This window comes from Armigeres subalbatus, chromosome 2, assembly GCF_024139115.2.
Source record: "Armigeres subalbatus isolate Guangzhou_Male chromosome 2, GZ_Asu_2, whole genome shotgun sequence".
NCBI lineage: Eukaryota > Metazoa > Arthropoda > Insecta > Diptera > Culicidae > Armigeres > Armigeres subalbatus.
Genome location: NC_085140.1, coordinates 459069126 through 459094630, shown reverse-complemented (window position 1 = coordinate 459094630; position 25505 = coordinate 459069126). Strand labels below are relative to the sequence as shown.

The window sequence follows — 25505 nt, the reverse complement described above, 5'->3', positions numbered from 1 at the left end:
TGGGATAGTTCTTGAAGCGAGAAGTTTGTGGATATGAACTAGGGATATGGATATGAATGGGACAAATGGACTTGATTCGATCCCAATGGTTTTCCGTACAAAGTTGTCTGAAAGAGTTTTTATATACATCAAAATAAACTGCACTATGGCAAAAAGTCAAAATCCACTAAAACGAAAATAAAACGCTAAATCCGCCTAGCGGTGATGATGATTTTGTCGTTTCAACCGTTTAGTTTTTTTTTCTCTTTTTTTGCATTTATATTCCTCCAAATAGTTTTCATTGACTCAATTGAAATCCATTTTAGATATGGTTCCACCTCCTTTTTATATTTTGGGCGATTTTAATATTCATAATGTATCCTGGGGTAGCACCAAATCAGACGGTAGAAGTAATTTGATAATTGATTTAATTGATGAACTAAATTTGAATATTCTTAATGATGAATCTTTCACCAGGATTGCAGTTCCTCCTGCTCATGATGCATGTATCGATTTATCATTTTCTCCAATAATTTATCGTTTATATCATCTTGGTATATTTTCAATGATCCTAATGGTAGTGATCATTTACCTATTTTAATTAAAATTCATTCTTCGATAAATAATAATACATTTATTGAATCGTGCATTCCTGATTTATGGAAATATGTTGTTGGGATTAAATTTTCTGATCTTGTATCATTATCTTTAATTCATTATGATTCTTCTGTTTCTCCTATTGAAAATTATGAAAATATTCTTTTCCAAAACTTTGATTCGAAACTCAATTTAATTAAAATTAAACGTCCTACATTGATTGTGGTGGGATCATGATTGTTCAGTTGCCTTGAAAAATAAATCCGAAGCTTTTAAAACCTTTCGTCGTGTGGGATCTAGAGAAAATTATATTTCATATCGCAAAGCAGAAGCGCAATTTATTCGTATTATAAAATTCAAAAAGAGAAATTATTGGAGAAATTTAATTGAAAATCTTGATAGAGATACATCATTGACTACTTTATGGTCAGTAGCCAGGAATTTAAGAAATCATGATTTTTCCTCCACTCCGGTTGTTTTAGATTATTCTGATGAATGGATAGAAAAATTTGCTTCTAAAATTTGTCCTAATTTTGTTCCCCAGTTTATAAAATTCAAAAATAATAAAAGCATAAACTATTTTCCCGATCTTTGTAATCCATTTTCTTTAAAAGAAATGGATTTGGCATTATCTCTTACTAAAAACACTTCTCCTGGTATGGATAATATTAAATTTATTGTTTTACAAAATTTACCAATTGATGGTAAAGAATATTTATTATCTTTATATAATTTTTTTTTTGTTTTTAAACATTGTTCCTTCAGAATGGCGTTTAATTAAGATTATCAATATACTCAAACCTGGTAAAGATCCTTCATTAGTTGATAGTCGTAGACCTATTAGCTTATTATCATGTATTCGAAAATTAATGGAAAGAATGATACTTAATCGTCTTGAGTTGTGGGCTAATTTTTTCCTCTTCTCAATTTGGGTTTAGAAAAGGCTGTGGTACTCGTGATTGTACTGCTTTGTTGGCCTCACAAATTCAGCTTTCTTTAAATATGAAGCAAGATGTTGTTTCTACTTTCCTCGATGTTTCCGATGCCTATGATTCTGTTCTTGCTGATTTGTTATTCTCTAAAATGAATAGTTATAAAATTCCAAATTTAATATCTAATTTTTTATGCAATTTATTTTCATTCAAAATTATGAACTTTTTTCTAAATTAATTCGTTATAGTTATTTTGGACTTCCTCAAGGTTCGTGCTTGAGTCCATTTTTATATAACTTATTCACAAGTCTATCATTCCTAATGGTTGCATATTTCACCAATTTGCTGATGATAATGTTATTGCTATCAGTGGGAAAAAATAGGGAAACAATTCGTCATTTTATGCAATCTGCTCTAGATAATATTGATCTTTGGGCGCATGAGAATGGTTTCAATTTTTCATTTTCAAAAACTAAATTTATAACATTTTCACGTAAACATTCTTCCAACAAAATTGATTTATGTCTTAATGGTTTGAAAATTGAACAAGTTTCAGATTATAAATATCTAGGGATATGGTTCGATTCAAAATTGCAATGGAAAACACATATTTCATATATTTATAAAACCTGTTCCAAGCACAGGGCTGGTAGCGACCCATGCAGGTCAAAATAGTGACTTTTCCGTCGTCTGGGGTGCTTTAGAACGAACTCAGAAGAGAAACGAAAATCGTACACGCTAACTTTTATCTACTCAGTGACTAAGTAAAATTTTATTACCCTCTCTTTTATTCCCAAGGAAATTTTACTAAATATCAATCAAAATCAGGACTACTCAAAGAGTAGTCTTGCGAGTAGATCAAATTTTCACGCAACTGGAGATGAGCGAAATATGGTTATTACTTATAAGACCTGTTTTTCTTTTCCGAAAAATGATTTCTAGGCAAAAATCTGCGTGAATGAGCATTTTCTTCTTGTGAGAATGAATGAAAACTACGCTCATTGGATTAGCTGAACACCTACTTAAGAAAGATGCAGAGAACTTTACAATTTGTCATATGTGCCACGGAAGTTATTGGAATTTTATGTGCAAAAATAACAACAGTACGGATCGTTTTGGTAGAAAACGAAACAAAAATTATGAAGATTCAGGTACAACGAGCCTGGCATTGAACGCACGACCTGCTCCGGATCATGCTCTCTGAACTTTTAAATATTTTTCCTCCAAAATACGCAGATTTTCCAACTTGCTGTGCGTATTCATGAACGATTTTTGCTATGGAATTCGATAGCGCATGCAATCTTCAAAATTGGGAAGCCTTGATTCTCTCTCTTTGATACCTAATCAAAAAATATTTTTTAGAAGGTTAAACAATTTCAAACTTCCATTTACTTCCACTATAATCACTAATGTATCATCAGATACGTATTTCGTTTTCTACTTGAAAACTTCTCGATAAAAAAACACTGAAGAAGTTTTCAAGTAGAAAACGAAATACGTATCTGATGATACATTAGTGATTATAGTGGAAGTAAATGGAAGTTTGAAATTTTTTAACCTTGTAACATTTTCCCCTAAGACGCTCAATATTAATTATTTCATTTTTTTAGAGCAAACCCTTCATTACACCTGTCACATCTTCAAAAAAAACTGCTTGAGAACAATTTATATTTTCTTGCATTGTTTTTGCCAAACTTCTCAAGGATCAAGTCTCCTCATAGTGTGGCAACAAATCAAAATCCAATTATCCGGAAAATGTGGTGGTATGTTGGCATTTTTATCAGTGAAGATCATTTAGCATATTTACGGCTTTGTGCTGTGAAAAAAATTATAGCATTTTGTCATTACTAGGAGAAGTTGTTCAAATTTTGCGTGGCCACTTAAAAACAGTAAATAATCGAGTAAATAAGGTTGTCAATCAAAAAATAGCTCGCCACATAACGATTATTTGTCTATAGAGGATCTATAATAAAAATACGCTATAACAATACTAAACCAAGCAAAGATGGGACAGATATGAAATTCACGGCAATATAGCTCTCGGTAAAATAGCTCCTGCTTGCATGACAGTATACCAATTTATAAATTGTGACATAAAACACATTTAGTTGGCTACTGGTGACATGCCACTAAAAGCAGCGAGTTAAATGACTATCGAAGTTTCTGAGCGATAATTTTTCCAAGATCCGTAATTTCATTTCCGCCATGATCAAAGCATCATCCGACGGATACATAAAGCTGTATTTAATTTTTTTTAAATAAATAGTTTCAAAATAGTTGAAAATAGTGACTTTTTGCAAGAAAAAGTGACTTTAGTGACTTAAGGCCGAAAAAAGAGGCTTTTTAGTGACTTGCCCGAAAAAAAAGTGACCGAGTCACTAAAAAGTGACCCGCTACCAGGCCTGCAAGCGTATTAATTTTCTTAAATCAGGGTGGTTACTGAAATTCGATTATCAAATTCCCGGTTTTTTCCCGCTTTTCCCGATAATTTTTGTTAATTTTTCCCGGTTTTTATTTGACTTGAAAAAAAACCAGGGTAAGAGTTTTTAAGCTTTAATTGGGTGTTTTATTTTCTGATCAAACCGGAGGTCAGTTTTATATCGAAGCAACTGATAATTTGTAACGAACCTTTGAAATAGATACATTAAATTACCATCTACGTGTATTGCGAAATGCTTTAATCAACAGGCACACTTAAATTGTGCGCTTCTTTGCCATGTTATGTTAGTGTCGACAGGTATTTAATCAATATGGTAATAGCACATTAGCACCTTATTACAAAGATCCTATTCTTTTAATGGTTGCAAAACTTTCGTAAGTTTCTGACAAAACCAATGGACATTGCATAATGATCATAGAAAGCAGTAAAAACGTATAGTATATTAAAGTACAGCTGATCTTCTTCTTCTTATTGGCATTACATCTCCACACTGGGCCAGAGCCGCCACCCAGCTTAGTGTTCATTAAGCACTTCCACACTGCGCACTTCCATTAACTGCGAGGTTTCTAAGCCAGGTTACCATTTCTGTATTCGTATATCATGAGGCTAACACAATGATACTTGTGTGCCCAGGGAAGTCGAGACAATTTTCAATCCGAAAATTGTCTAGACCGGCACCAGGAATTGAGCCCAGCCACCCTCAGCATGGTCTTGCTTTGTGGTTAAAATCACCAGTCTAGCATACTGAGGATCGTGTGTTCGAGTTCCATGGTTGGGTCCAATACATTTTTCAAATCAAAATATTCCACATAATGTACATATTATATTCACATCTGAGTTTTCAGAACAGTAAATTAATGTCCAAGTCGGTGGCCTTATACCTGGAAAATAGGCAACTAATTTTGATTGAACTGAATATTTATGATATATGCCACTCGAAAATGATATCAAAATGATCTAGTGGCAATACAAACTGGATTGGGAAACCCTACCTCACACATACCATGTACTGAAATCAAAAATAATTTAATTAGAATGCGACTGAGTAATAAACATTAAATAATAAATCTGAAGAATTTTGAATGTTACTTGCCGAAAATTCATTTTTTCCCGGTACATGTCCTAAATTCCCGGTTTTCCCGCTTTTTTCCCGGTGACTTCAATTTCCCGTCTTTTTCCCGCTTTTCCCGTTTTTTCCGGTTCGGTGGCCACCCTGTTAAATCTATAACAGGAACATGGTGGGGTGCTCATCCATCTGATTTAATTACGCTTTATAAAACAACCATTCGCTCAGTCCTTGAATATGGATGTTTCACTTTTGGAAGTGCTTTTCCAACACATTTTGCTAAGCTTGAAAAAATCCAATTTCGGTGCTTACGTATTTGTTTGAAATTGATGAATTCTACTCATACCAAATCTATTGAGATATTGGCTGGGATTGAACCTCTTAATATTCGTTTCGCGAACTAAATTGTAAATATTTATTAAATTGTCTTTCCAAAAATCATACTATAATAAATATTTAAAAATTATTATCTGAAATTAACCCAACTTGTAGAATATTGGATTCATTTCATTACTGTATTTCTCAAAATTTAAGTTCGAACCTCTCACTTGGATTTTATAATTATAACATGGAAGTACATTTATTTCATTCTTTGATTGATATGATATGGAGATGAAGCAATATACTTATCATGAGATATGAAGAAGATATGAAGCAATTAACTTATCATGAGTATTCACGCTTTGCAAACATTTTCTTTCAGCGTAAATTTATTGGACTAGATTTCAATAAATTTTACTTTTCGGATGGGTCTTTAACTCAAGATGTTGCAGGTTTTGGTGTTTATAATCATTTTTTCAGCTCGTTATTACAAACTCCAAGCTACTTGTTCTATATTTATTGCGGAATTAACTGCTATATTTGGTAAGAGATGAACCAGCCTAGGGCTGAAAATCTCTTTAATAAAGATATATATAAAAAAAACTGCTATATTTTTTACAAGCTACATTCAGAAATGTTCTCCAGATTTTTTTTGAAATATGTTCTGATAGTTGTTTTAAAGCAATTAAGTCTAATAGTTTGAAATCTAAAACTCACCATGTAGTTTTAATGGTAAAAGAATGGTTGTTTAAATTACAATTACAAGGTTTCATTATAAAACGGGTTTGGGTTCCTGCTCATTGTAAAATTTACGGCAACGAACAGGCAGATAGTTTAGTTTTTGTTAAAAATAAAAATAAATAAATAAATAAATCGTTTAGTTTCACCTTAGTATAATACATATAAAAATTAATTGCCTAGCTTACGACTTTTGCAAACGCTTCATAGAGAATCGATCAACCAACCGTATAAGGTCCAGTACACCATTTTCTTCAGATCTTCCGAATGGAATGACTCACGTTTTTTAATTTTTTCGTGTGCACACACGAATTTTGACCAGGCCTTAATCCAAGATCTGTCCCACATAAAGATAATTCCAACAGCCTGAAAAGCAACCTAAGTTTTGCCATTCTCGAGGTTGTGCATAAAAGCTATTCAAATATGTATAGATAAGAGTTTGAGCCACATTCTATGGAAGATGATAGTTTTATTTTGACATTGAGAACAAATGTAACAATGAGACTCAACAATTAAATGCAATAGTGTTTCATTGGTGAAATAAAGAAGATTCACCAGATGCATTGTTGATTCCGTTATACCCGGATTTTTCTCACACAACTGCAACAATAAAGCACATCATAAAGATGCTTTTTCTCCATTCATCTTGTGTGCAAAATAATCCTATCAAGTCACAGATAATTCAATCCCGAAATAGCCCTTTAATATGGTTAGAATAACAATCTGCTCAGATGGAGCATTATACAGTTACTCTCGGAATTGAGCGTGCACCATCGAATAGGTGCGGTGTACTTCGGATGGCAATAATTATTTAGGTTTCTTTCAATTCAGTTCAATAATCTTTTTATTTTGAAATCTTTACATATATAAAAAGTTTGATATTGTTTCTACAATATAGATTTATGTAAAAATTATCTCAAACTACACCTATTGCTTGACACAAAATTGAGCGTATGCCGAATTGGCTTTTCTTCTCATAAACATAATTAATACTTAAAACATTTATCCGCTACTTTAACATTCATTTAACATTTCGAAATTATTTTCAACGATACATACTGTCATTCAGCTACGTGGAACATAAAAACCCATATTCAAAAATATGCTCAAAGTTTCTTTATGGAATTTCGATAATAATCTGTAACCATAAAGAGTACTTATAAATGGTAAAAAAAATCCCCACCTAGTCGGTGGAAATAAATTTATTTCAGAGGTTGACAGAATACGCAATGTTCTTATACTACCTTGACCACTCGAAGCATTAGCATAAGAAGGTTAAAAGACTATTATTCTTCCATTTACTTCCACTATTCACTTTTATGTATCAACATCGACTAACAAACACTGAAGAAGTTTCCAAGTAGGAAACGAAATACGTATCTGCTTGTTGATACATAAAAGTGAATAGTGGAAGTAAATGGAAGAATAATAGTCTTTTAACCTTGTAGCATTTCCCCTAAGACGCTCTAAAATAATTAATCATAAGCATAAGATTTTTTTTATTAATAGTTGTAACGGTAAAGCCGTATACGTAGCCGTAACGTATTTTTTAATTATTTTCAAATTAGTAAACATTGAACACATATTTTTCAACTGTTTATCTACGTATATGTTATAGAATGAGAAGATTATCAAACTACATTGAAAGACAACGAAATGACGAATGATTTCCCTTTGAAATTTTATAAATATATTTAAAATCCATCCATCCACGCTCAATTCTGTAAGCACCTGTATGCAGCGTGTGGATATTCCAGATGCCAACGACGACTCATTTAGGCAATTGCAATTTATGCTGTCGCACATTTGCAACGCCCAGTATCAATAAAGGAAAAGAATATCTAATCAGCATTCAAAAGAGCAGAGTCATTTTTCAATTGTCCCCGCAGGACAGCGTTATAAAAACTTCTATTCTCGAATGTGACACCTTCAGTAGCCTTTCGGTAGCCGACCGGGCTAATCAGTGGTTTTATTTTGAGGGAGATTTGTTGATAGGGAGTTGATTTTTGATACACTAAACTGAACATTGTCAAAAAAGGACAAGGAGCTGCTTCGCAATGACGAAAGTGCGTCGATTGGCAGTTTTATTATTGTGCTTAGTGGGATACTGCCATGCAGGAGATACAGCGTGTAAGTGAATTCAAAGTTACGATAAACGGATAACGACACTAATGGAAATGAAACTAGCAAAGCTATGCTTCGAGTTACATATGATGCCAAATGAAGGTGTCATTCGATTAGTTTTTCTTTTGGGTGTGAAAAAATATTATCGCATTTTGATTTGAAGTTAATAAGCCGTTTCAAACTAAAATATATAAAAATTACACTAATGCGAAAAATGAGTGGGGTGTAAGTAAGTTACCCGCAGTCGCACATTTTAGCGATCCGGCCAGTCCATTTTTAGGAATTGCTCGAATATATAGATTTTCAGAAGCTGATTTCGCACGATGGGTAAAATTATAACAATAAATAAAAATATAAAAAACTTTAAAGTTGTCACCATTGATGAGGGAAAATGGTTTTCGGTCTGGACTCTGGAGTTCCACAAGGTGAGTCTGGAAGACCACCGGAAAGTGGTTTGTTGTCTGGAAAATAATGTGTGGTTTAAAATCCCACGATGTGTGTCTAGTTACCATCATACCACCTTATACAATCATGTTCGAAAAACAGCTAAAATAGTGCGCAATTTATTTGAATGTAGGATTATACCATTAAAAAGTAACAGATTTATTTCTTTAAGAAATTTATTTTGAGCTTTTTAGTGGAATGTCTTCACTTGTCATAAGACGAGCTTGTACAATCCCATTTAATTCCACCACTTAATTGTACCTTGACAGATACGTATTTCGACCTCAACAGTAAGGTCGTCTTCAGTGTCTCGTACTTGACTCGACTAGTCGAGAGAGAATACTATTCTAAATGATGTCTTTACTCATGTAATAGGAATTTGGTCATATTTGAACATGATACAATAGTGTCCGGTAATCGGGGACACTTTTCACACGCCGCAAAAAAGCAAACGATCAGCTCTTCGAGCCCACTCAGCATAATTAACCGGTGCAGTACTAAAGCCTGTCCACGTTAAATTTCAGACACCCATCTCATCAAGCGATTTTTGAAAATTGTCACAAACCACTGATTTAACAAACCGAAATTTAACGTGGACAGGCTTTAATATAGTGTTTCGTGATCATTGGCCAATTGGATGCCTCGGATGGGTGCTTTTTGAAGAACACTGGCTGAGACTTGAAGACGAAGTTCGAAGTTCTCGAACCAACATTTCAGCTGTCCAAGTCAAATAGTAAGTGGGACAATGACCTCTGGATGCTGCAGCCATCCTTTCTTCATCGGTCAGTAAGTCCAAACATGCAGCAGCGCCGACTCTCACTTACAGGGATAAATACCTTCGACGAAATCTACTTTACTCCTCTGATTCTTCACATTCTCTACGCTCCTAAATCTTCTGCCGGGTTACATCTGTAAGCAATTCTATTCGCTGAGTGAGCAGGTCACCCAAGTTTTTCTCGCCGATTTCGATAAAAGTATTCTTCACGCCTTGACCTTCCAGAACATCCACTACCCGAGTTCTAAGATCTTCAACGAACGATTTCTTCACAGTTGGATCTTCTGGTCGGTCGATGTTGATTCGTCGCCCGAGCCTCTCCTGACACCGCTGAATCCGAGCAGTGCGTTGTCGCCAATGAGAAGATGATAGTCAAAAGCGATGTCAGCGCTGCTTAATGTGTTGTCAGCGCTGCGTTTATTACGGACTCAAGAAGGGATCGTCTCCTTTTTCAGCTGATCTATTTCCAGAAGAGCTAAATACAAGTCCTATCAACCAAAAGCGGGTCTGAGAAGTAAGTCAAATGCTGCTGGCTGCAGACATGAGAAGCGGGCGCAAGAGGACTCCCCGGCCGACGATGGGAGGAAACCCGCAACAACCGGCGATATTAATTTCCTCTTCGATATTCCACGACGCCTGAATGAAGCAAGGACAAATCCATGGATGATAGATAAAGACGCGACATGTCAGTCACTCATCGATCCAGCTGATCAGCTGAAACGTTGGCTCGACCACTTACAACAACTTCTTCAATTTTTGACAACCTCTCCTAATTCAGATATAGGGAAAAGTTGACAATTCTCCGACGGCAGGAAGAAGGATTACGCCTCGGACGAACATGTGAGAACCATTCTGTCACGCTTTACATCATGCTGGAGCAGGTCATTTAATTTCAAGAGTCCCTCCATTTGGTACTGATTGACCACAGAATCGTTAGTGAGTACACGAGTGAGACAAGGGTACATGTATTATACCTCTGTTGCTATTCCCCATCTTGGACCTCTCTAGCAGTCTACCTCCATAGAGCAATTGAACGAGATGATGATACTGCTTTACTAACGCCACAGCGCTCTACCAAGTATAAACTGAATGATTTGGTCGTATGCTCCCACTCATCAACGTCAACAAGACCAAATCAGTGGATGTGAACAACTCCAACTCCACGGTAGCCGGGCAAACAGTGCAGAAGTTCGAAACCAAAGCCAACCAACGTCGGGCGGCGGACCAATATCAACATAGAACATGGAGATCCAATCTGTCCAGGCAATGCACCAAACCTCGAATACTCAACTCTAACGTGAATTCTGCGATGTTATACGCCAGTGAGACTTAGTGCGTATTGGCAGAGATCACATAGTTTGCAAGTACTCATCACCCGATGCCTATGTTTTACAGCTTGGGCCTGGTGGGCTCACAATTGGATCCTGAATGCTGAGCCCCATCGACGATGCAATCGAGATCCAATACCAACAGCAACAAAGAAATAAACAAAGTCGATGGGAATCAGACTTGAGCTCAAGCCAAGGATGGAGATACTTAACGTAGGCCCCATGTACCCTAAAAGGTGCTCAGAACACAATAGTGGGTGTGTGAGAATTGGATCCCACTTAATGAATGCCACTTGTACAAGAGTTCCGAGAAAGAAACCAATCCTAGTGCCGTATGGCTATGTATTTGATTAGCTAAGTAATAGAGATTTATTTTAGAACTTGTTCGGGAAAATGTTTTATTTTTCATAAAACAAGTGGAACTGTAACTCTCAAAAAGCAAGGTTGTTTTCAGTGTATCGTACCTTGGAATAAGATAATCTAAAATCTGCAACCAGTCATCTCAGATCTTGTAAGGATTGGGAAGCGTCCAGGCAGCAACCGCCATGCATAAGCCGAAATGACCTTCTTACGACTATACAGAAACCCCCGCAGCTGATCCACGCATATTTCTTGCATGAGCAAGTTCAGCGTCCATTGCATCCTCTCTGCGGGTTAATCCTAGGCCGTATCTATGTCGCTAATAATAAGTACAGCAACAGTTCGCTAACTGGGCGCCTTTTAACTGGACTGTTTTTTAACTGGGCGTTCGCTAACTGGGCCAAAGCCCAGTTGAAAAACAGGCATCCGTCAAAAAACAACAACAAAGACTCGGTGACGAGGGGATTCTGAATGGTATATTCTTTAAGCTTCATGTAAAACGCGATCACAACAATGCATCGCGAATTCCCTCGTCAGCCCAGTTAAAAAGCGGCGTTCGGTAACTGGGCTGGTGTTTTAGCCCAGTTAGCGAACGTTTGCTGTAGCATGGCCTTTCAATAATTTTAGGAACGTGAGCATGATATGACGTGCTCCACCGATTCTACTTCAAGCGTCACCTATCTATTCCGTATGGTCCGGGAAGTCTGCAACTCCGAACTTTCTTAAAACATCCTTATTCAGACAACACATCTCTGATTTCAAAAGTACACCTAACCATTGACCCAGTTCAACCAATTTGAGCTTCATACTAGACTTAAACAAAAGCTTATAATTCTAGTCGTACTTTAACCCATTAACGCCCGAATTAACTCACTTTCATGATAATCGCTTCATTTTTTCAACATATTAAAATAATAAACCTGAAATAGTTCAATTAAAAATCTACGGTCACATTTTTTTTAGCACGGTGGGCCATATGTGCTGAAAATGATGGAAAAATGATTGAACCGATTAAGCAGTACAATCGATAGCAATTATAATCGGCACAAGCATCATATAGTTTTTGGGAGATGCAGGAAGACCGGAGAAAGTTTCTATGCTAGTTGGAAATCCCTTCTAAATTTTAGCGAGGGGGGGGGGTCCGGGCCTTCCCCTGCAAATGAACCACTACAATTTTGTGCCTAACTCGAGAACGAATCAAGTAATTGGAAATTTTCTCTCTCTCTCTCTCTCTCTCTCTCTCTCTCTCTCTCTTTCTCTCTCTTACTCTTTCTCTCTCTCACACCTTCTCTCTCTCACTCGTTTTCTCTCTCACTCTTTCTCTCACTCTCTCTCTCACCCTTTCTCTCTCGCTCTCTCTCACTCTTTCTCTCACTCTCTCTCACCCTTTCTCTCTCGCTCTCTCTCACTCTTTCTCTCTCACTCTCTCTCATTCTCTCTCGCTCTTCTCTCTCAATCTTTCTCTTCCACTCTCTCTCGCTCTTCTCTCACTCTTTCTCTCTCACTCTCTAACTTTTTCTCTCCCACTCTCTCACTCTTTCTCTCTCACTCTCTCACTTTTTCTCTCCCACTCTCTCACTCTTTCTCTCTCACTCTTTTACTATTTCTCTCTCACTCTTTCTCTCTCACTCTCTCTTACTCTCTCTCGCTCTTCTCTCTCACTCTTTCTCTTCCACTCTCTCACTCTTTCTCTCTCACTCTCTCACTCTTTCTCTATTTCTCTCTCACTCTTTCTCTCCCACTCTCTCACTCTTTCTCTCTCAATCTCTCACTCTTTCTCTGTCACTCTCTCACTCTTTCTCTCTCGCTCTTTATCTCTCGCTCTCTTTCTCTCTGTCTCACTCTATCTCTCTCACACCCACTCTATCTCTCTCTCACTCATTCTCTCCCTATCTCTCGTCCTGCCTCCTCCACACTTTTCCCTACAACATTTGGTTGCACATTGCCTAGAGGATCAAATTCATTCATCGTCACATTCTTTTTTTTTGTGCGACGCACATTGTTGAAAAGGTTCTTACAGCTCAGCACACGCACACTCATGGATCACTCGAAATAAACTTTATTGGTTGTTGTTTGGACGCTTTGAAAAAGATTTCTTCTCTACATAACGATCTATACTGCACTGTTTGGTTTTATAACGGCCATGGCGTTCATGACTTGCTCAATATGGCTGCTTTGAAACCAATATAACATATGACTGCAAACTATGAACATCATATCAAATTGAATCGGTACCTCCATAACGTACCGTTTACGATATCGGTCAATACGAATTGGTACGCGTATTAGCGAACTGGTTTTTATGTGTCTTTCGCCACTTCCGGTGTTTCACAACGAGTTTGTTTGTGGAAGGTCCTTTAGAACTGTGCAGTGGAGTATTATTTGATTATTTTTCTTCATCCGGCCGGTGATACAGATTGATGTTCTATGCAAAAGAAGTTTGGATGCTCACTAGCGCCACCTCATGCAAAAATTCCGAATTATTTCGATCAGTTGTTGAGCCGCCAAGATACTCTGAACAACTTTGCTGAAGACTCCATGTAGCTAACTAATCAGGTTGTTGAGTGCAGATTGATGTTTTATGCAGAAGAAGTTTGGATGATCACTAACGCCACCTCATACAGAAATTCAGAATTATGTTGATCAGTTCTTGACCCGTCAAGGTACTCTGAACAATTTTGCTGAAGATTCCATATAGCTAACTAATCAGTTTCTTGAGATACAGATTGATGTTTCATGCAGAAGAAGTTTGGATGCTCACTAGCGCCACCTCATGCAAAATTCAGAATTGGTTTGATCAGTTCTTGACCCGCCAAGGTACTCTGAACAACTTTGATGAAGACTCCATGTTGCTAACTAATCAGGTTCATGAAATGCAGATTGATATTTATGCAGAAGAAGTTTGGATTCTCACTAGCGCCACCTCGTACAAAAATTCAGAATTATTTGGATCAGTTCTTGACCCGCCAAGGTACTCTGAACAACTTTGCTGAAGACTCCATGTAGCTAACTAATCAGGTTCTTGAGATGCAGATTGATGTTTTATGCAGAAGAAGTTTGGATGCTCACTAGCGCCACCTCATGCAAAAATTTAGAATTATTTGGATCAGTTGTTGAGCCACTAAGATACTCTGAACAACTTTGCTGAAGACTCCATGTAGCTAACTAATCAGTGATGGTATGGAAATCATTAATTTAGAAATTTTATTTTAATAATTAGAAATCATTTATTTAGTAACTAATCAGGTTCTTGAGATACAGATTGATGTTTCATGTAGAAAAAGTTTGGATGCTCACTAGCGCCACCTCATGCAAAAATTCAGAATTATTTCGATCATTTCTTGAACCGGCAAGATGCTCTAAACAACTTTGCTGAAGACTCCATGTAGCTAACTAATCAGGTTCTTGAGATGCAGATTGATGTTTCATGCAGAAGAAGTTTGGATGCTCACTAGCGCCACCTCATGCAAAAATTTAGAATTATTTGGATAAGTTGTTGAACCGCCAAGATAGTCTGAACAACTTTGCTGAAGACTCTATGTTGCTAACTAGTCAGGGTCGGGAGATACTGATCGATGTTTTATGCGAAACAAATTTAAACGCTCACTAGCGCCACCTCGTACAAACATTCAGAATTATTTGGATTAGTTCTTGACCCGCCAAGGTACTCTGAACAACTTTGTTGAAGACTCCATGTAACTAACTAATCAGGTTCTTGAGATGCAGATTGATGTTTCATGCAAAAGAAGTTTGGACGCTCACTAGCGTTACCTCGTACAAAAATTCAGAATTATTTGGATCAGTTCTTGATCCGCCAAGATACTCTGAACAACTTTGCCAAAGACTCCATGTTGCTAATTAGGCAGGGTCGAGAGATACTGATTGATGTTTCATGCGAAACAAATTTATACGCGCACTAGCGCCACCTCGTAAAAAATTCAGAATTATTTGGATCAGTTCTTGAACAGCCAAGATACTCTGAACAACTTTGCTGAAGACTGCATATAGCTAACTAGTCAGGTTCTCTAGGTATAGAGTGATGCTGTTTGGACGTTCACTACTCATTACTTGATTTTTATATGAAAAAGTTCAGTTTTCTATGGACGCTTACGCCACCTAGTGAGTCAGTTACGATTTAAATTGTTCACCATATGAAAGATATTAGTTCAAAGAACAATATTGACGAAGACATGTACAACTTCAGAGCCAAAACTTCCCAACAGATATAAAAAATGTAACTGATCTATAAATAGATCACTGGGCGTTAACGGGTTAAAAATGTTATTGTCATGGATTCAACAGTTTAGAGTCCATCGGCAAAAACTTTCCCAAAAAGAAAAACAAAAATTTCTACAGAAATAAGTTCCAATATTTTGTTAATTATATAAAGTTTGTGCTAAGTTCATTACTGGATAAATATGTTACAAATATTAATATTCTTTGCTTTCTCTAAACATTCTTTGCTATCATTTTCCATTAAAATTCCAAAACTTTCATGCAATTATTCGCATTTTGGACTTTTTTTTTCGTTTCCTTTTTATTTTTTTATCCCCCCTCGTGTTTTCCAAGAGCTGTCGGACATAAAATAAATTTTTTGCAATTCCTGATCATAATACCTGGTTTACAGTTCGTCTTTGAGTGATAAAACGGCCTACTTTTCCTTACCAACAAAATGGGTGCTTTAATGAACATTATGCAACTCAAATGGGTTGCATAATATCCATTATAGCACTCATTTCGGTGCTATAATGAAAAACCAACATCGGAATAGTAGTTACATGACTACATTTTGCTGAATTAACTTGGGATAGTGTTCAGATAATGTATTCTGTGCGTCGCGTAATAAATGAAATAGTTTGATGGACATAACATCAGAATTTTCCAAAGACGAGTTCATCTATCGCTTCAAGGCTTGTAGAGCTATGCGATGTGGCACAATGACATAGAATCTGATTGTTCTCTGCAGCAACATTATTTATTGGCATGAATTATCATGTGGAGTAAATCGGTCTTGACTATTTTGGTACTGATTTATCATAACAAAGCTCATTTTTCGTCATTGCAAAAAATAGCGTGTGCAACTCGTTGCAAAACTCGATTTTTTCAGCACTCGTAGTATTTATCCAACTCGGCAAGCCTCGTTGGATAAACGTCCAACTCGTGCTGAAAAAATCATCTTTTTGCAACTAGTTGCACAAACTACTATAATATTTGTATCGGCCTAACTATAAAAATTAAAACTATGATTCAAATGGTTTTCGTATTGATTCTGACACGCTGCATTATAATCATGTTATAAAATTTCTTTCCTTCATTCAGTTAAAAGAGTTTATATGTAACAGAATTACAGTGTCGACCCGATTTAATCACGTTTTCGACCCTATTTTGTCACGTTTTTGACCCGATTTTGTCACCCAAAAAAATGAATATTTTAATTGTCCTTTTTATTTTTGCAAATAATACCGCAAACAACAATGATCTTCATGAAGTAACTTTCACCACCTGTGTTTTATTATAAACCATTTCTGAATACCTGTCAAGGAGTTTTTATGCCTTTTTTATGCCACGTATTTTATTCCATTGTATATTATGGGATGAACACAGAAGCTATGAGATGAAGAACAGGAATAGTAACCCTAACCTCATGTTTTCTGCTTCCAGCTTTTCCAGCAATAAAACAGACGTGGGTTGATAAGCTCAAGAAAGATTTGTTTGCCGACTACGACCGAAATGCGCGGCCCAGTCAGTACTACAATGTCACTAATTTGGATGTGAAGTAAGTTGTTAAACTATATTCCTACAGTCAACCCCGATCGGTTGAGCTGTTTGCACCTGAAAACTAACGAAATTTTTTTTTGATGCATTGAATTTTTTTAAATTATTTAGGATGACCATTTGGCACGTGGATGTCGACGAGGAAAACTCCGTTTTTTCCACAATAGGATGGGTGAAAATGGTAACTATATGTGTCTTTAAAATATGCTTGTCCTTCAATCACTTATGTTATGCTGAATACATATGAAAGCTAATACTCGGTACTTTCAGACATGGAACGACGATAAGCTCAAGTGGAATCCGGCCGACTACGGCAATTTAGATCAATTCCGATGCAATCCAGATGCCGTGTGGAAACCGGATGTAGTTCTGTACAACAATGCCAAGGGCGCAGATAATCTACACTATGGCCAAACGAATGTGATCGTATATAGCAACGGTGAAGTATTGTGGGTTCCTCCGACCAATTATCACAGCTTTTGTGAATTGAATCTTCGCTTTTGGCCCTATGACTATCACACCTGTACTCTGAAGATTGGTTCTTGGACATACGATGGATACAAACTGAACATGACCACTTCCGGCGAAGATCCCGAGGTATATTGCCAACACTTCCGATTGAAAATCTAATATTCCATTAACACAAATATTCCATAGCTGTTGTGGCTCGTACCGAACCATGAGTGGAGTATTAAAAAGATGACCACCGAACGCCACACCGTGTTCTACAAATGTTGCAAGGAACCCTACATCGATATCCAGTACAACATCACGATCCAGCGACAAGCTTCAACTTACACGACGGTTGTAGTAAGCCCAGCAATTGTAATAATGCTCCTAGCTTTATCAGTATTCTGGCTTCCACCACAATGCGGCGAGAAAATTGTCCTAAACGGACTCATTGGACTGATTGTAACAGTATTTCTCATCTACTTTGCTGATCAACTGCCAGCCATGTCTGGCCAAACGCCATTAATCGGTAATTTTGTTATTTTTCAATACATCAATATTCGTATTAATGAACCATATTTCTTTTTCTGTTTTTTAATCTACAGTGACCTTCTACAGCTCCACGTTTTATCTGGTAGCCATTAGCACAATTATATCAATAATTGTACTTCGAATAGCTCGTAACAGGCAGTGCCATCCAGTGCCGATTGTTGTGAAGGGCCAGCTGGACGGGTGCCTCGGGACACTGCTTGGCGTTAGTGACAACGGTCCATTCGAAGAGGACAAGGAAGCTGTGAGTGGTAAACTATCGATCAATTCTAAGCAGTACGACTGGTGTCGGCTAGCAGTGATCCTCGATCGACTTGCGTTCATAGTCTATTTGATAATATTCGTCATTTCAATAGTTTACTTCAGCTTATAGCTCGATAGTAAATGTATTAAAAGTTATCATTTGTATATGCGAGAAATCAGCTTTTCGTCAATACTACAAAGAACATTGCAAAACGTTGTAATAAAATTGAGAATGTATTGTCATTGCAATCATTATTTATAGGAATCCGAACATATCCGTTTTGATATACGACTGCAGAATAGACCCTTCAATAATCCATACTATAGATAGTGGAATATATAGATGAGCGAAGATAAATCCTCTGTCTCCAAACGAACTGTCAAACGTGTCTCCAAACGAGCATGACGCCACGATTTCAATGGAAACGTTAAGGGCTGTGACGTCATATGCATGTGTGTACGGGTAAAAAAATCGACTCAGCCATGCTTTCGCTCATCTATAGATTCTACTATCTATAATCCATACCAATTTGTTCGCTTATCGGCAGGGCTGGTAGCGATCAATGCTGCTCAAAATAGTGACTTTAGTGACCAACACTGGCGAAAAAAGGGACCAAATAGTGACTTTCATATGCTGAAAAAGTGACCAAATAGTGACTTTTAATTTCATTTGCATTGACAGAAATGGACTTTTATTTGAAGTTAATGCTGAAACAAATAATTTTCAAAAATTAAGTCTCTCCCTAATATCTTTTGGTCGAAAATTTCAATTTGAATGGGCGGTAAATTCTAAAAAAATATGAATTGCCAAAACATTATTCAACGAATCCGATGAAAAGGAAATTGACAAGTGAAATTTGATAAGTTGGTTTTATTTGATTCTTTCCACCCCTTCACCTCTGGAAAAGCACAACTTTGAGGCAAGTCATACAGAATAATGTGCAATGTTTATTATGGATTCGAAATTATTCGGAAAATCCTCGCTTGTGTTCAAAAATAGCACATTTTTATGACAGACATTTATATAATTAACTTTTAGACATAAATTTAATTCGACTTACATAGTTTATAAATCTGAAACCTAAGAATTATTTCAAAACCCGAAGAGTTTGTTCTAACTATCAACCAATAAATTACCGATTTTCCTCGATAGAATATCCATCGTTAAAACTCCATATTAAATGTTTAAATCAGAACATATTTTGAAAAATTCTTAAGAATTTATCTGAGCAGATGTCGAGAGACCATTCATTTTGCTCCTTACGGAAACATCAATTTTTCTATGGGGATCCCTTACACACTAAGTTTTTATTTGTGCAGCTCGGCAAAAATCCGCGCAGCCGTGAGCCCAGCAAAATAAATACTGATATCCCGGCAAAAATGATGTGATTTTCAGCAAGTTTGACAGAAATCTCAGCAGTCCATTGCGGTATCAATTAGAGTGGCAAATTTCTCCATTTTGTTTTGAAAATGAATATTTTTATTTCATTTTTCAAAATATATAAGTGTTTGTTATAAAAAAAGCTGAAAAGCTTGTTTGTTTTGAGTATGCCTCAATGAGCATTAGAGCAAGATCTCGCTCACTAATGATTTCCCCGAAACAACAGGAAATGTATCTAAAATTAAAAAGATCAATCTGAATATTCAACAGTTTAAAACCTCCATTAAAAACTGTTAAACTCTACACTTTATCAATTAATAAAGTGTAGAGTTTAACAGTTTTTGAAAGAGGTTTTTAAAACTCAGCCGGGTCAACTATTGGCTTTGTGAATTTATTTAGATCCTCAATCCGCTGTGCCCATCCTGCTTTCATTACTATATACCCAATCATAAACTGTGACACAAAACCTCTTCAATTAATCGCTGTTGAAAATCCGAGATTCACAGCGAATCTGGAGTCACGAAGTTCCGAACAGCGTTCGGGCCAAAAAGTACAAGTGGTCATTTTTTTAAAATTCGTCATTTCATGTCCGTTGTGAATAAAGCATCTTGCGACGGATAAAGTTTCAACATTTTTTCACATTTCACGACGATGCTCACGGAACCTAGTCAATAGTTTCAAAATAGTTAAAAATAGTGACTTTTTCCGAGAAAAAGTGACTTTAGTGACTTGAGGCCGAAAAAAGAGACTTTTTAGTGACTGAGCCGAAAAAAGTGACTAAGTCACTAAAAAGTGACCCGCTACCAGGCCTGTTATCGAGGATTTTGAGCCGAGTTATGTAGGGGAATTGCTCCTGGATTTCATCTCATGGCTCCGATGTTCATCTATTCAAAAAACAAAGCAATGAAAAAGAACATGATTTGGTTTTTATTTTTATGATTTTTTTTTTCATCAATGAGCACGCATGTTTACTAAAACAAGCGACAAAATTTGAGCCGTTGTTTCGCGATGAGATGAATATTAGGGTGTCAATGAAAATGACATTTTCGAATTTCAAAAAATTGCTCACCACACAAGTTTCATTACCCCAAAATATGACACCATGCTAAATTTTAACTCAATCGGAAATGATTTAGGGGAGCCTAAAATTCATCAATTGAAATTTTTACCTATGAAAATTTTTCCAAGGGGGAACCGAAGGAAAAGTCGAAAATCGAATTTTTGTTTTTGATGCCAAATGACTTAAAATGCATGAAACGTCGAGATCTGATGTTAGTTCAGAAAAAATATTGAAAAAGAACAATTTATTCTCTTAGAACATTTTTGGGACTGATTTTTTCAGATGATAAAATATTTTTTCATCGAATTTTTACACCAGACGATACTCAAACGTTTTCGTAACCAAAAATATCCCTCTATGCAAAATTTGAGCTAAATCGGACTTGATTCAGAGGTGCTCAAAATTAATCAAAAAAATCAATTTTTTTTTTCTCACAAGGGAAATTTTTTTTTGTTTTTTGATGCCAAAGGACTCAAAATGCATGAAACTATGAGAATTATTTTTTTTGAGAAAAATCGACTGTTTTGGGACTTTTTTTTCTTATGGCGAAAACCATTTTTCATCGAATTTAAAAACCGGACGTTACGCAAACATGTCCTAAGCCTTAAAATATTCCCCTATGCAAAATTTAACCCCCATCGAAAATGATTTAGGGGTGCTCAGAATCTTGCTAACAAATTCGGCATTCTGTTGGACAACCAGAGTGTATCACGTCGCAGATGAGTGCCGATGGTTTCGGATTTGGAATCACACCCGATAATGCCTGCGAACCCCTTCTAATTGATGTGGGTGGGTTGAAAGCAGAAATGGAGAAAATGTGAAATTCAAGTATCACTGAAAAATCGAATTCCATCAAGATATCCCGACGAAGAAAAATTATTTTGATAGTGACCAATCGTGTCCCGTCTTAAATGTCCATAACGTCTTGAACGATTCAACGGAGATGGAAAACAAATCAAGGACTCAAACTTTTCATTTTATCAAACACTTTCTGATTTTTGTGCTTTTCAAGACATTGGCTCCAAGCTGAAGCATTCTCAAAACACACGGGTGTGAATCTCGTCCACAGAAATTTAGTGAAAGAATTCCATTGTATACAATTACATTATATCCCATTTTTTATATTAAATATTTAAAAAAAGTATATATAACCATAAGGGAACCCGATTGAAGCGATTTGGATAGAAAGAGTGGAATCGCCAACTTCCTATTGGTAACATCTCGTGGATAATGCAACGTACACACCAGTCAAGCAGTTCGACGAACATTGACTCCACCCCCAAGAAAACGCTTCGGTTGCTGCATTGTTTGAACGTGTGTGAAGTTGTTCGAAGAACAATTTGACAGTTGGCGGCTCGGTTGGAAAAAATTAAAACGGTTTGATTTTGGTTTGAGTTGTCGGGGGTGGAGTCAAGGTTCGCCGAACATGTTTGAGCATTTGTAGTGAAGTTGCACAAACCCCCATATATTTTTTGATGGTTGGCGCTCAAGTTGGTGCTTCGGTCGTTCGTGTGTGATATTGTTGGTCGAATAAATTGATTGTTCGTGTCGCTGTTGATAAAACTTGATGAATGTTTGAATAAACGAGAGGTGGAGTCAATGTTGGTCAAACTGCTTGACCGTGTGTACGTTCCATAAAGGGTGGGCTCCCATCTATTGGGTCAATCTGGGTAACGAGGGCTAGATTATATTATTGTATGTACGAACTTTCTTCTGGAAGGAGATTCTCTATTCATCCCGTGGATTCGCATAAGTGTTTGCCCACCAATTTTTGGCCCTTCATACAGGAGTTTGATGAAATACATACAATAGTATAATCATGATCAAATCGTTTGTCAGACTTGGCCAGTGCTATCGGCAGGTGCCTTGCTACAATAGATGGTAGTATCATCATCATCATCATCTCAGAATCTTGCTATCAATGTTTTGAATTTACGTAACTTTGAAAACTTTTGAGATCCGTTTTACGCAGAAAATTATCAGATTGCTAAGCAATGTTTATCACACTAAGGTTTATTTTTATGCGGTTATTATTACGCGGTACCGCATGAATTCAAAACCCAACGTGTAAAGATCCAATTACAAAAAATTCAAAATTTTGATAACAAGATTTAGAGAACCCCTAAATCATGTCCGATACATCTCAAATTTTGCATAGGGGCATATTTTAGGGCTGCATGGGCTTCATGGACAAGGTGTTGCATTTTTAAGTCATTTGGCATCAAATACAAAAATTCAATTTTCGACTTTTCCTTTGGTTTTCCTTGGAAAATTTTTCATGGGTAAAAATTTCAAAACTTTTATGAATTTTAGGCACCCCTAAATCATGTCTGATTGAGCTCAAATTGTGCATGGGTCATATTTTGGGGTAATGAAACTTGTGAGCAATGTCTTTTTTTTAAAATTCGATGACAATTTTTTTCCCATACATTCCATTGGCACCCTAATGAATATAGTTCAGTAAGATGGAGATCGGAACATTTCCCCTATTTGTATACCTATATTCGTATTACAGGTACCCCGGGGTAAGTGAAAATACGGGGTAAGTGAATACAGTTTCGACCCGATTTTGTCACTCCCCGATTTTGTCTACCCCCGATTTTATCACGTTTTCGACCCGATTTTATCACGTCCCGATTTTGTCACGTTTTCGACCCGATTTTGTCACCCCAAAAATTTTAGTCGTTCTTTTTATTTTCGTAAATAAAACTGCAAACAACAATGATTTTCATGAAATAAATTTTACCGCATGGAATTTTCTATGAATAACTTTTCAGTACCTGCGAAGGATTTTGTAAGCATTTTCAACAAGAAATAACGAGTACCGTTCACGCAGTTTGCCTTTCCTAGGCATAAACTAATTCATATTTGTAAAATAAATTAAAAAAATGAAAATAATTTTTTTCCCGATTTTGTCACATGCCCTATTTTATCACCCCAAACTCACCAAGGGGGTGATAAAATCGGGATATTACTGTACACTGGTGGAAATAAGTATAAAGACAAGCACGGTTTCCATACAAAATGGCCATATTGGGAAGTCAATATCTCGATTCTTAGCGATTCGATTGGGCTGATTTTTTGATAAAAAGCCTAAAATGACTTGAATTTTTATTCAATGATAGTTACATTTATGCATATATTCTGGTTATACGCGTTTCTGTTGGAAATAATTATAAAGACAGTTCCGTTGTATGGAGCTCCATATAAAAAAGTGGTGTCTTTATAATTATTTCCAGATTTTGAGGTCAAAATCAACAGAGATGTATACAATATACTCAAAGATCTAAAGTTCAAGTTAAATACAGGTGCCTAGTAAAATTTCAGCCAAATCGAATCGCTACGAATCGAGATATCCATCCTCAATCATGATGAAAATGTATGAAAATCATGCTTGTCTTTATACTTATTTCCGGCGGTATACTAAGGCTGCCGATGAATCGTTAAACGTTTTTATTGATAACAATATTCTAGAAAGATGAAGCAGAACTATCAACGAATTCACCCGACACAAAATATTTGGAATCAAAACCATTTGAGGCGCCATACTAATGCTATTGCTTGATCATGATTTTAAACTACAGGGAAAAGCTATTACTTTTTTTTAATTTAATTGATTTCCAACAGAATAGTCTTTTCTAAATTTATCACTGATTTGGAAAGTGAATATTTTGAGCAATAAAATAATTGTGATCATATATCATATGGATTTTAATCAGGTGCAGATTGATATCGTTGTCTTAAAGTATTGTACAGTGAATTACCAAATGGTAAATAATTTATTTATTCTACAATAGGCCAATTTAACAGATTTTGTTGTTTTCAAACTTCTCATCAGATTTGCATGATCTGAAAATACTACGAATCAGAAATAAAATGAACATTATATCTACATTCTTTAAATTAGTTTCGACAGTATAAAGTAGAATAGGTCTCACTTGGGGGCAGCAGGGACTATATCCAACGTCCAAGGGCTTGACGATCCCTCACCAGGCCAACTGCGACTTCTATAAAAAGCTGCATGTATCAGGCTTCCGTGTGTACAAAGCGACCGTGTGCCGCTCAAAACGCACAAGCCCAAGTCCTGGTGTTAGGTGGGACGCTAAAAAGACCTGACACGACGGACCTTCGACGAGACAGGAGGTTTGCGCAGGCCCAATAAGCTGCCTTTGAATACAACTATTTAATACGAACGACATAAAAGATAATACGACTCGATATAGGCTAGGTGTACCAGTTGTGGCTATAGCACCAGTTGTCGCACTAGTGCTTTATATACCAAATGGCCAATCAAATCACCGCAAACCAAGTTCAAATCCATAAAGCATATTCATATGATACGATAACGCCTTTGATTTCCTTCCAAACAAGCAAAGCATAATTGTTAAAATTGATTTTGCTTAATTTTTGACGTCCTTTGCACCAGTTGTGGCACTAGTGGTCCCTATTTGGCCAGTCCCATAAGAAAACAATGGGATTTGCCAAATAAGGAACCAAAATTAAGAATAGTGCCATAACTGGTGCATGCGTTCCTATTATGGATTAATCAATTTTGAGGATAATAACATATTTTATTGTGGTTTTCACAGTTGTACTAAAGAGCAGGAAGTAACATCTTTCGCTTGATATATAAAGTCCACCCACATGCCTTTTACTTATTTTTTAAAAAATAGTTGTTCTTATGTATGGCGACAATTGGTACACCCACCCTAATCGGCAACGACCTAGCAGACGAATGAAGGATCACGATTGGAAGCTTGGGACATGGAACTGCAAGTCGCTAGGCTACTACCAGCAGAGCTGTTTAAACACGGTGTTGAGACACTGGCTAGAGCGCTGCACTGGGTAATTACCAAGGTTTGGGAGGATGAGGTTCTGCCGCATAAGTGGATGGAAGATGTCGTGTGTTTTTTTTTATTAGCAAACTAAGGCCGGAGTGGCCT

General features: G+C 36.5%; 2 protein-coding genes across 7 annotated transcripts in view; one reads left to right on the top strand and one right to left on the bottom strand.

The window, feature by feature from the left end:
• LOC134213840 (protein HIRA homolog) overlaps positions 1-25505 on the bottom strand; it is a 296687-nt gene that overhangs the window by 181911 nt on the left and 89271 nt on the right. Inside the window, exon 6 of one of the 6 annotated variants that reach the window (XM_062693243.1) lies at positions 1633-1654. The exons of 4 other annotated variants lie outside the window; for them this stretch is intronic. In XM_062693243.1, the coding sequence (XP_062549227.1) occupies positions 1648-1654 (7 nt within the window). In that variant the 3' untranslated portion in view covers positions 1633-1647. Of the gene's footprint in view, positions 1-1632; positions 1655-20345; positions 20387-25505 lie in introns of those variants that run through there. One more of the 6 variants, XM_062693245.1, reaches the window with a different exon arrangement.
• LOC134218298 (neuronal acetylcholine receptor subunit alpha-3-like) lies at positions 8003-18364 on the top strand. The gene is made up of 6 exons (XM_062697233.1): positions 8003-8203; positions 16766-16880; positions 16991-17060; positions 17150-17476; positions 17537-17858; positions 17935-18364. The coding sequence occupies exons 1-6, from the start codon at positions 8131-8133 to the stop codon at positions 18249-18251; spliced, it is 1224 nt and encodes a 407-aa protein (XP_062553217.1). The 5' UTR covers positions 8003-8130; the 3' UTR covers positions 18252-18364.

What these genes read in the sequence shown, in the direction of transcription:
- LOC134218298 (XM_062697233.1), top strand. Translation starts at nt 8,131, where the DNA reads ATGACGAAAGTGCGTCGATTGGCAGTTTTATTATTGTGCTTAGTGGGA. An exon ending in GTCACTAATTTGGATGTGAA is followed by an intron (nt 16,881 to 16,990) that starts GTAAGTTGTTAA and finishes TAAATTATTTAG; the next exon opens with GATGACCATTTGGCACGTGG. An exon ending in TGGCCAAACGCCATTAATCG is followed by an intron (nt 17,859 to 17,934) that starts GTAATTTTGTTA and finishes TTTAATCTACAG; the next exon opens with TGACCTTCTACAGCTCCACG.